Source organism: Lissotriton vulgaris, chromosome 5 (assembly GCF_964263255.1).
Source record: "Lissotriton vulgaris chromosome 5, aLisVul1.2, whole genome shotgun sequence".
Classification (NCBI taxonomy): Eukaryota; Metazoa; Chordata; class Amphibia; order Caudata; family Salamandridae; genus Lissotriton; species Lissotriton vulgaris.
The window spans coordinates 1,285,015,919-1,285,027,945 of NC_141693.1; the positions used below are offsets into that span (position 1 = coordinate 1,285,015,919).

At 45.5% G+C, this 12,027-nt stretch overlaps 1 protein-coding gene across 1 annotated transcript in view; it reads left to right on the top strand.

The window, feature by feature from the left end:
* Window positions 1-12,027, top strand: part of LAD1 (ladinin 1) — a 276,482-nt gene that overhangs the window by 226,941 nt on the left and 37,514 nt on the right. Inside the window, exon 8 of the mRNA XM_086923155.1 lies at window positions 9,865-9,937. Within this exon, the coding sequence (XP_086779281.1) occupies window positions 9,865-9,937 (73 nt within the window). The remainder of the gene's footprint in view (window positions 1-9,864; window positions 9,938-12,027) is intronic.

Genomic DNA, 12,027 nt, shown 5'->3' on the forward strand with positions numbered 1-12,027 from the left:
TAGACCCCCTCTCCCGAAGAATGAGATATCAAACCCCTTCAGCGCCGCCCTTTTCTTACGGTCTCCTGAAAGAAAAACATGTTCAGCACGCCTCACATAAGAGTGGCCTACAATCCAAGTCACCATTGTCCTGTGTCCTCCACGGTGCTCCTGCTGTGATGTTATAAATCGTTGACTCCCGGTAGTAAGTTCCTCCCCCGCGTCACAGGTTTGAGAAACTGCAAGAACCAGAAACATACCAGGCGTGAGAATCATCCTATCACAACGTGTCAATTTGTACGTAACGATTGTAGCACTCAGATGACCATCTCCCAATTCTCTTCCCATTCTCAGCCGAGAGGACCCCTAGCGCTGCTTCAGTTGCAGCCCCTATCCTAAAGGAGTGCCAAATTCTTTGGGATCTAAACCTGCCTGTTTGACTGCCAGCTCCAGAACCCGCCTAAACTGGTACCTAGTCAATGGTGTCCCATCGGCGTGACACAACAGTGCCCCCCCGCCATGCCCTCCCGCTGCCTGTGGACAACCTCCACATGAGTAACCGGGCAGCAAGGGTTGACCCGGGCCCGGTGGAGCACTATGGTGTGACCCCGAGATTCCTGGTCAGTCTTTGACCTCTGAATTGTCACCCACATCGTATCCTCTCTGATCCTGACGCTAGCCCTCTGTAGGCCGCCCAACTTATCCCCTTTGGACCCTGCCACCAATTCTCCAATTCTCAGGGCCCCATAGAAAGCCAGGGAAAATGCAGCTTTGAACAAAAGTATCTCCCATACAGAGCTACAGACCTCGTGTAATGCCAGCAATAAGGCCGCCAGCCGCGCCACACCTATGGGCCTTCTCCTATCCACAGAGTGGCCCTGTAACCGGCGCCATCCCCTCATAGCCTTGCGCACCATAAAGGTATTAGTGGGGTCTCGCATGCCCTTTGCCTGCGCAAAGAAGGATACCGCCGCCCTATGTCTGCTTGCTGCTGCCACTGAGCGCCCATCCCTGTGCATCCATTCTAAATAAGCCGCAAAGCTGTCCCACCTAACCTCCCATTCCTGCCCCGAGAAAGCACGGTTAGACAAAAACGCCCCTTCGTAAGCTGTCTTGGTCCTGGGGGCTAAGCTAGCAACCACGAGGTCCTGTAATATGGGGCACCAATCTGCCAAAGTACTGCCGGGAAGTGCGCTGGTGAGGGGTCTGCTGCAGGAAGATGTTCCCTGAAGTCCTGGATTTTAAGGCGAGAAAGGGAGTCAGCCGCATTGTTGAGGATGCCTGGGACATGTTTGGCTCTGAAAAGTACATTCCACTATAGGCACTGCAACACAATCTCTTTTATCAGGCGCAATATGAACGGACAGCATGCCCCCTGTTGGTTTATGCATTCCACCACTGTCATGTTGTCCGACCAGAACACCACTGATTGGTTACATAGGTGTTCTGGCCAGACCTTCAATGCCACCCAGACTGGGAAAAGTTCTAGGAAGCCAATGTTGGCGGTCAAACCCCATGCTTTCCATTTCTCAGGCCACCGTTGGGCAACCCACTTGGTCCCTAGGATGGCGCCAAAGCCCACGCTACCAGCAGCGTCTGTCCATAAACCCAACTCTGCTGATGTCGCGGGAGGACCGGACCAGACTATCCTGCCATTAAAGTCCTCCAGGAATGCCATCCATATAAGCATGTCCTGGCGAACCACAGATGACAGCCTAGTGCGGTGATGTTTCTCCCGTAGTCCTCTCATAGCCTGGGCAATCGAGCGTGAGAATGGGCGCGCCATTGGGATGACCCACAGTGCAAAGTTCAGTTGCCCCACCACTTCCTGCAGCTGCTGCAAGGAAACCTTACCTCTACACAGGCATTGACGGAGAGCTGCCCTAAACCTAGACACTTTGTCCTTGGGCAACCTGAAGCATCCCTGTACTGAGTCAATTTCGGTACCAAGGAATTCCAGGCAAGTAGCCGGGCCGACCGTCTTCCCCGGCGCCAGCGGAACCCCAAAAGCCCGCATGAGCACGCAAAATTCCTGCAATGCCCAGGCACACTCCTGAGAGTCCGCCGCGCCTAAGAACAGGAAGTCATCCAAGTAATGCATGACCTGTTGGTGGCCCGTCGCCTGTCTCATGACCCATTCTAGAAATGAGCTAAATGTCTCAAAGTAGGCACATGATATGGAACAACCCATGGGCATGCATTTGTCCATGTAAAACTTGCCCTCGAAAGTGAAACCTAGAAGGTGGTGATCCAATGGCTGTACTGGGAGGAGTCGAAAAGCGGATTCTATGTCAGATTTAGCCATCAATGCCCCTGGTCCCAGAGCACGCAACAAGTCAACAGCCTGATCAAATGAGGCATACTTTACACTACAAATCCCTTCATCAATCGCTTCGTTCAAGGACGCTCCTCTTGGAGCGGACAGGTTGTGGATGAGTCTAAATTCGCCTTTCTCTTTTTTGGGTACTACTCCAAGCGGTGAACACACAAAATTGTGGACAGGCACCTCCTGGAAGGGACCAGCTATCCTACCTAATGATAATTCCTTGGTAATATTAGCGGACATGACCGTTGGATTCTGTTTCACTGACAATTGGTCCCGGCAATTTGCGCTACCTGTGTAACCCACCGCCGGGATCCTAAAACCTTGTGAAAAACCTTCCTGGAGTAGGGTGGCCGCTATATGGTCAGGGTACCTATTCAACCATGGGATCATTGCTAACACGTCTATAGGTGTGGGGGGGCCCAGTCCGCCTGAATTACTCTGGCTTCCCCCTCCCCCTATGACTGTGGTTACCTTGCTTGGACCTGCAAGCTGTCCCTGGAACCTCATTCCCATGGGTAGATCGAAAGGGCTGTTGAGGCCTGGCGGAGAACACCGTGACTGCACTGGTGGCCTGGGATGGGGCTGTGTCACCTGAGAACTGCTTGTGCCAGGACATAGAATCTACTTTGTCCCACGCCAATGATGTATCAAATTCCTTGGCCTTCCTGAAATTAACATCATACTCCTTCCACGCATCCCCAGTGTACTGATCGCTCCACCCCACAATCCTACTCTGGTAGCAAGCCATGGCTGCCTGCACATTTGGGGGGCGTTCGGCCGTGATGACCGAAAGAACAGAAAAGGCCCTGATCCAATTCTTCAAAGTCTCCTCTACCCTGAACCTGGAGCACTGTGCCCTCCATTCACTTGGATGCATCCATTCCTTCAGTACCTTGGCCTGCTCCATTTCCCTATTGTCTAGCAACAACGCCCAGATCATCTCTTTTACCGCCTGGGACACATGTTGAACCAAGTTTTCACTCCTGGATGGCACTAAGCCGTCTCCCAAGAGAGGCAGTGACACCTCCTTACCATTTACGGGCACTTGGGCCGGTAGAACACTATCACCATTCGGCTGGGCGGGACTGGCACCTGCAAGGGAAAAAGATGAGGGCACCGCAATACTCTCCGCCGCATTTGCAGCCTTAATCTTCTCAACCAATTTTTTCGCTTCTGCCTCATGATCAGATGTGGCAAGACACACGCCCCCCTTTTGCAGCCACGGCAGCAAGGCCGTTATCTGAGACACCAATTCTGGAGGGACTGGGTCAAGATTACCTGCTGGGACTGCAGGCGCCACTGGGGGCATAACCGGTGGCAGAGGTGTAGGAGGCAAGGGAGCGGCCGGTGGCGGCAAACCCGTGACTGGGATTGGTACCACGGGTGAAGGGGCAGGCCCGGCAGGAGGGAGCGCCGGCAGAATAACAGGGGCCGGTGCTGCAGGAGCTGGGACTATAGGCATAGGTGCCAGAGGGGCCGGAACCGCAGGTACAGGTATGATAGGTACCGGAACTACCGGCTCAGGGGAGGGGGCAGTGTACCTGGGTTTCTTGGCCTTAGACCTCTTAGGCAGGGTAACAAAATCCCCCCTTGGCAAGGGGGCCGCCCTCTGGCGAATAGGCCTTCCAGATGGGCCAGGGGCATCATCAAACTTCTCATTGATGCGAGCCTCTAATTCATCAATTTTCCCCAATCGTCTGTTAATGTGGCTCATTTCACGCATCATGGCCTGCATCATAACCTCCATCTTGGACCCTCCTTTACTACCCCTTGGCCCTGGCATGTTCTAAAACACAAACCACCGCCTACACTCTTAGTGTTACAATTGGGCGTACGTGCGATTTGTACCTTCACCAGATGGAGGATGTCCAGGGGGCTGTCAGCACCATGCAACGGCAACCGCAACACCACCAGCTTATCCGGCTATGTCAGGGGTGAGTAAACCTAATGTAGACCCACCCGGCGGCCACCAGGAGCGATGAAATGCTAGCCCCCTGCTCTCCCCTTACCGACCATTCCTGCGTACTCCGCGCCGGTATTGTGTCCTACGTCCATGGCCTCGAGCTGATCAGTCAAAATGCAGCAATGTTCTCTTTGATTGCCTGTAATAGAAAATGTATTAATACCTGGGAGTATGAGGCGGGAGAAACACTTATCTTAAAGGTTATTGTAATACTTGGAGGCTTGACTACCCTTTTGTCCACCACCCTCAAGACTGTCTCTGCCTGTATGCCCTAACAATTGAAAGCACCCTTGCTTTCTATTTATACAGGCCCCTCAATGTAAAAAACGACACCCACAATTGATTAATCAAACAATGTGCATCAACATAAATCAGCCCCAACGTTTCTTAAAAGTTACTCCAATTCAGCAATTAACTGCACCCTTTCCCCTGGTCTCCCATCCATGTGCTGCCCTGATCGACCCTGCTTCACCACCTAAATTCAGCTCACTCGAACAGCCGGCTAATTCCGTAGCTGCAAAGTGGGGAAATAAGGACAATTAGTTCAAAACGCCTGCGTGAGGAGCGGAGAAGGCGGGAGTTCAGCGTGCCGGTTCTCTACTAACAAAGCTCGCTTTGGCACACGCACGCAGAGTTCCCCAGCTGATCGGGCACAAATGCAGCATATACTCCGACTGCGCGTGTCCCGCCAACCCGCACCCGCCGAGAAATACCTCGTTCTGTGCCCCACAGCCGGAAAGCTAACTACGCGGCGCTCCACGTGGCTCCTCCGATGCGCAGCCTTCCCCCGAGCTCCGCACCCTTTCGACTTGTGCTCACGCTCCAAAATTTTGAACCCTGGTCAACGCCGACTCTGCTTGCTAAACGCAAGACGGCCTCCGCTCCCTCCGGTTTCTCAGCTTCTTCCCGGATCCGACGGCCTGCAAAACAAAACTCAATAGGTCACTAAAAACAAGAAGCCCCGAGCGCGGGGCACGACACGCTGTGGGGGAGCGTCCAGGGAACAAGAGGGTCTCCCGGGCACTCCCCGCTTCTTTATTCCCAAGGGGCCCGGCGGGGGGGTGGCTACGCGCCCAGCCCCTCTTGCGGCCCGCCCTCCTGACCCGGAAATCCTACTATGACATCCGGGTCAGGGAGGGCGCCGACCAATCGGTGGTGGGATGGCGCCGACCAATCGGTGGTGGGATGCGCCCGTGAAGGCACGCCCCACCACCGAGAGGCAAGGAGGAGGAGGCGGTCGCCGCGCCGCCATGCGGGCGGGGGGCCAAGAGCCCCCCCCTTTTCAATTGATGAGTAGGCGTGCTTATCCATCCATAGCTATCCCGTTGCTTGCTCCTGTTTATTATGTTTTCTTTTTTTTGGCCCTGGATGAATTGAGGGCTTATAACGAAGTTAGCATTGCGGACATGCAGAGACAGGAGCTCGGAGCGCTAGAAGTAGTTGTCCCTTCCGACATCCTGAGGTGGCTGGGCTGTGGAAGGCTACTGAAGAGAGCATAACGTCACATGGAGGCTGCCTTAGGCGTCCACCCATCGAAACCCACAGAAAGGCAACAGAAATTTCTTCACAATTAAAGCCCACTCAGTTACAAATGTGGCAGTTTCGAAATTGTAATTTAAAATCTGACCACCATAAGTTAGGATTTTTAATTACAATTCCAAAGACACCAAACATGCACTGGTTACCGTTCCAATTTGAAAATAACTATTTGGCAATTCTACTCACTGCGCCTGAAATATTTTGATGAAGATGTATGGGATAATGGCATACATGCAATTACTTAAGAACAGCACAGTGGGAGATGTAGAAAACATCCCGCCATGATTTCTATTGAAGCAGCGGTAATTTCAGGTGGGAGATACTTAAATTAAAGCAATCTTTGGTTTCAAAAATCGGGAGTCTCCCACCTGAAAGGGATCTGTTGGTATGTATGTAATTGGTACCACCTTGTAGTGTGTTCATTCCCCGCCTTTTATAGATATGCTATCAGTTTCATCAAGTGATGTAAGTGCCTTCTCCACTAGTTGAAAAAAGATGCATGTACCTAAATTAAAAAGATATGCTTTCACGAAAATATTTGAAAATGAACATAATTTCGAATGAAAAGTCAGACACCATACTGGCTAAGGAAGTAAAATATATAGTTATGCTCACATTAGCATTGTGCGTGTGAACAGAATTGAATTTATATTAAAAAGCAAGCATTGACTAAGAGCCAAATATATTTATATATACATTTTTATGTAACAACATACATTTCACAGGTTGTCCCTGACACTAAAGGGGAGTTCTTACTGTGCAGAAGTGCACATTGTGCAAGAGCACAATGCCTTTACTCATAGTCAGGTAGGCAAACACCTGCAGTCGCATGAACCTGTGCCCCATGTTGTACGCTGTGGCAGTCGGAAGCAAAATGTGAATGACACTACAGCAAACCAATAGATGAAGAAGGATAACTGAAAGACCCTGTAAATATGTATAGTATATATATTATTTTTATTTAAAACAAAATATCGTGGCTAAGGCAAGACCTCAAACTCCAAAAATTTATTGTGCACAGCCAAAGTAGGCCATAACAATTACCAAAACTGTGAAAACGCAACCTTTACATTTAAAATGCACAGCATTAAGATTACAAAATAAATAAATAATAATACTCATTAAAAATGATCAATTTGACGAGTTAAAAATGTTAATAGAACCGAAGTGTCCTCCCTAGGGTTACAACGTGAACATGAACAAGCTAAAAACAGGTTTAATTAAATCCACACCTTTTCAGTACCCCCAATTAATAAAATAAGCTACAACAAGGAATAATGTGGATACTATTATTTTTGTGAGATAAGCAAGGCAGTGACGGTGCATTTGAACTGCCCTAAAAATTACTACCTTCAAACACTCCGCATATTACTGCACGAAGTTAACATCAAAGAAGTAAAAGAAACAAAAAAGAGAAGCTTTTTGCATTAGAAAAAAAAACAAAAAAAACTCATAAGAAAGTTTGTAAAGTTCAAAGCAGTTGTACGCTAAAACCATAATGGAAGCTTAAAGAGTCTCTGTTTTGAGTCAGATAATATCTTCAAAGATACACGAAGGCCTCTTATGCATCTGTGCATTCAGATTCAAATATTTTGCAATAAATATAAGCAATATTTTTTGGAATCATGCTCTTGTCTTCAAAGCAGCGTAGATATAGGCTTATACATCCAGAAATATTTTCTTGTCATCTGCTCTAACGCAGAATGCTAATATGATGTTTGAGAAAAAGCAGGCATAGATAAAATGTACAAACACTTGATATATGCTGGCACAGCAACAACAAAATTGATATTTTTTCTGGACCACCAATCGAGCATCTACACGAATGTGCTCCCACGACAAGCTTTGGTGACCATCTTTTAACAGATGAAGCAAGCGGCAATCTATATTTTAAGTAAATGTGCATTTTTTCGACTGGGAGGTTTTCACCCAATAATGGTTTAAAGTTTCAGTCTTGTTTGAACTCTATAACATGTTTTAATATGGGACCTGCACTGCTTGCTTCCAAGCATAGGACCAGTTGGTGTTTGGTACCAAATCAAAGCTAGCCTTGCTAATGTTTTCCGGATGAAGTCAAAGATCTTACAATCTGATGTTCTGAAGAACATATGATATGGTTGCGAACTAGGGAAGAAAGAGATACTTTCAGTTCTTCATAATGTTTAATAATATATTTTTATACAAGCCAAGCTCTTCCCTGGACCAAATTCAGATCAAATATTTTACAGGTGCTATGGGAATGCAATGCTCGATTTTCCCCAAATATGCTCGACGTACATCCATCGGTGTTCCCCAGCCCAAATGCAGTAACGGTCATAAAAAGTTTTTCTCTGTGGTTTAACAGGATGGGGGTCTTTCTATGTCCCCAAATCCCGGAACCATATATGCTGGCAGCCATAGCTTTAATTTAATATGCCTGGGTAGCCGAGCTTATCTAGCAGTTTTCACACACTTTTGCAAATCTCAATACATCACCTGCTTGCTGGCTGAGATATTTTAGACCCTTGGGGGCCCACAACAGTTTACTATCAAGGTGAATGCCTAGATAATCATAGGTCATCACAAGGGCCAATGACTTATAGTAGACACTAAAGATCGCTTTAAGTTTAGTTTTCGTATTAAGAATCATATACTTTGCTTTTCCAACATTGATGGTGAGACTTCTAGCATACAAAATGACTCGACATCTGCCAGAAGACGATGCATCGATAATTTGGTTTGGGTTATTAATACTGCGTCTTCTGCAAAGAGCAGTATTGGTATTTGATCTTTGTTTATTTTTGGTACACCTAAGTCAAGGTTTGTTAGTGTTTTTAAGGCATTGTATATATAGCAGTTAACTAAAGTTGGTGCTAAAACACAAATTAGCTTGACACCTCGTTCTTTTGAGATCTCTGAAGTATATTCACTCTGGTACTATGTTTCAACTGGGTTGTGGTATCAGAGTGCATTGCAGCTAGAAGCTTTAATAGTTTATCAGGGACTCTCTGTTGCTTTAAAATTTGCCAGAGCTCAGGGCAATCAACGTTGTCAAAAGCAGTTTTGAGATCAATGAAAAACAAGTATAAAGATGACTTTTGAAGGGAAATGTATATTGAGCAGATAAAATGTAGTCTCATTTATTCTCATTTCGAGGCCAGACCTTTAAAGGGTGTGCTGAATTCACTGTCTATGATCATGAACCTAGATAGAGCTTTTATAAGAGTAAAGCATACCAATATGACATATGCAATAAATGTCACACTCCAGATTAATGAAAGCAGTGATTATTAAAATAAATGTATCCAGCATAGTTCAATATTATATTCGAAACAACTAACACAAGTGCCTGACCAAAAAACGTCAGCGGTCTTGAACATAACAATGAGCTATCTGGGATCATTCAATAACAACAATTCCTGCTTGCCCCAACATGGAGGACAATATTTATTTGATACATCAATTGTAATAGTGTGCTGGACTCTTAACTTATGTTGAAATGATGTAACTATTCAATGTAAACACAATTTGAGGAAAGATGACATGAAGTCGTGATGTTAGTGGTAAATCCCAGAAGTAACATTGTCTACCGTTTCATCTCATAAAAAGCCTTGAATACATTACACTTCTTTCAACCAGAGTTGGCTTAACCAGTTTGCTTTTCTATTGAATAAGGTTATGGGACAGAAACATGCAATCCTTACTTATAGGCATGCGAGGGAATCAAGATACAATATAGGGTGTCATACATTGCGATAAGTAGGACATCTGCAAGAATAAATGGGCGTGGTGATTTTGCTTGGTTGTTGTTTGGGTGAATATTGTACATGAGGTAGGTCCTCAGGCACATAATTCTGTATGAAATGTACTACTCACACCAGTCTCCCACGTGCAAAAAGAGTAAGTATAACAAATTAGGCAAAATTATGTAAAATACAGGAAATCCAATAACAGAAATTACAGAAGATTAAGCTTGGGGAAGAACAAGTTTGTGCAGTTCCAAGCAAAACAATGTGCATATCATGGGGACTGAGCTGACATAATTATAGCCAAACAAAACATTTTTCTGTTTCAACAGTGCCAGCTTAAGGATTCCATCCAGGAATTTCAAACTTGATTCGAAACTGGAGAAATATGCCTCTGCACTGCAGGTGAGAACCAAAAGAAAAAACAGAAGCCTTTTGTGGCATAGAGCTATCCACCTCAGAGTTTCCTACAGAGAATCAAGAATATATATATATATATATATATATATATATATATATATATATATATATATATATATATATATATATATATATATATATATATTTATATATATATCTATATATATATCTATCTATATATATATATATATCTATATATATATCTATATATATATATATATATATATATATATATATATATATATATATATATATATATATATAATTTTCTCTTTTTTGCAGAATGGAATTTTCCTTATTCACACAACATTGGCCTCATACCCAATATAAATGGCTTGGCACACCTATCTAAAGACTCATTCCTACATGACTTGTCACTTGCACTTAAATGGCGGCACACATTTATCACATCACCAATCTCATGCCGCTATATCAACCCTGTCAGACCTCTCTCTCTTGCATACACACAAGCACATACAGGGACAGACACACATGTACCCATATGCACACACACACACACTTCTAAATAGACTCACTACTCCCCATAAAACTGTAATGATGCAGTTGACCAACACTCACTCATCACTGGCCTTGCATATTTGTGCGAAGGCCCATACAATGCCTATAGAGCTATCTCAGAGGCTTGAAAGTAGCTTGGATTATTCCACACACTCATTCCACACAGTGGCTTCAGACACTTGAATGAAGTTGCATTAATTGCAAGAATATTCACTTTCTTCACCACATCATCAGTCTAATACATTTAAAAAACGTTCAATCATTCATCACACTCCTGGCCTCATACATGAAAACAGTCATCCATACTATTGCATTAAATGTAACCAGGTTGCCACTCCATCCTCCTCATCGCCAATAGGTCATAAATACTTGGAGCCAAATTTATCAAAGAGTTGCGTTACTCTTGTGCCACGCAATGGGGCACAAGAGCACTTTAACTCTTTTTTCAAGTCACGCAAGGCCACAGTGAATAAAGACCGAGGAAACGCAGTGGCCAAGCTTATGGAGACACACCATAATGCCATGGCCATCAGTGGCTTGATAAATCTAGAGTAACGCAACGCAGTGCAAATCGCTGCGTTGCAACACTCTTCCACGGTGAGGTGTTCCATGGTTGGGGCATGTGTGTTATCACATATCCACTAATGGATTCCTTGGCATATATTCCCAGATTTAGCAGATTTATTATACTTGGGAATGTGTCAAAATACTACACCTCCGCAAGGAAGGCGCAATGAGGAGAAATATCATCATTTCTTCTCGTTTTTCCTCTTTCTATGTGTGCTGCATTCTGAAAGAGTAAAATGCCCCAGGGGATTGTTTTTGTGGAGGAAGGAGTCCCTTCCTGCACAAAAAGAATACATCTCACCACATAGGCACCCTTGCACCCTGGTGTAAGGGTGCCTGCATTGGCTCTAGGCACCAGAGCAGGGAAAAGACATGAATGCACCATATAATGTTAAATATGGGGCACTCCTGCACTTTCCCTATCATAAAGAAAGGTAACTTGCTGCGCTGCATGATTTTTGAATAAATATGCTCCTTGACCTTTTACCTGTAAATCTCGTTTATAATACTCGAGCAATATTGGAATGGTAGATAACTACTGACCCTTGTGGAGAGTAATGGCTCAAACCCTACTCTTACGAAAGTAAGCGACTGTCCAATGAAGCATCAGACCATTGGCAACCGAAGGCTGTAAATGTAAGCCCACATCTTTTGAAAATGAAAAAGCCCCCTTGCAGGTGGTCAGTAATACAAATACCCCTAGCAGCAGCAAACTAGCAGAAGGTCCAAATCAGCACCTGTAGGGTTATAAAAGGTGCAGTCTTCCAACCCAAAGGAGTGACACTGCCTAACATATGTCCAGGCTACTATGCTCAGGAAAGTAGTCCACTCAATTAGACACCATCCGCCTTATGAACTCAATCCACTCAGGATCGCCAACCGACCCATGCCCCCACCACATTTTCAACAAAGCAGACTCCATCATCGCACCCCATCTCCGCGATGTCATCAACTGTTCCTTCAACTCCGCTACCTTCCCGGAAAGCTGG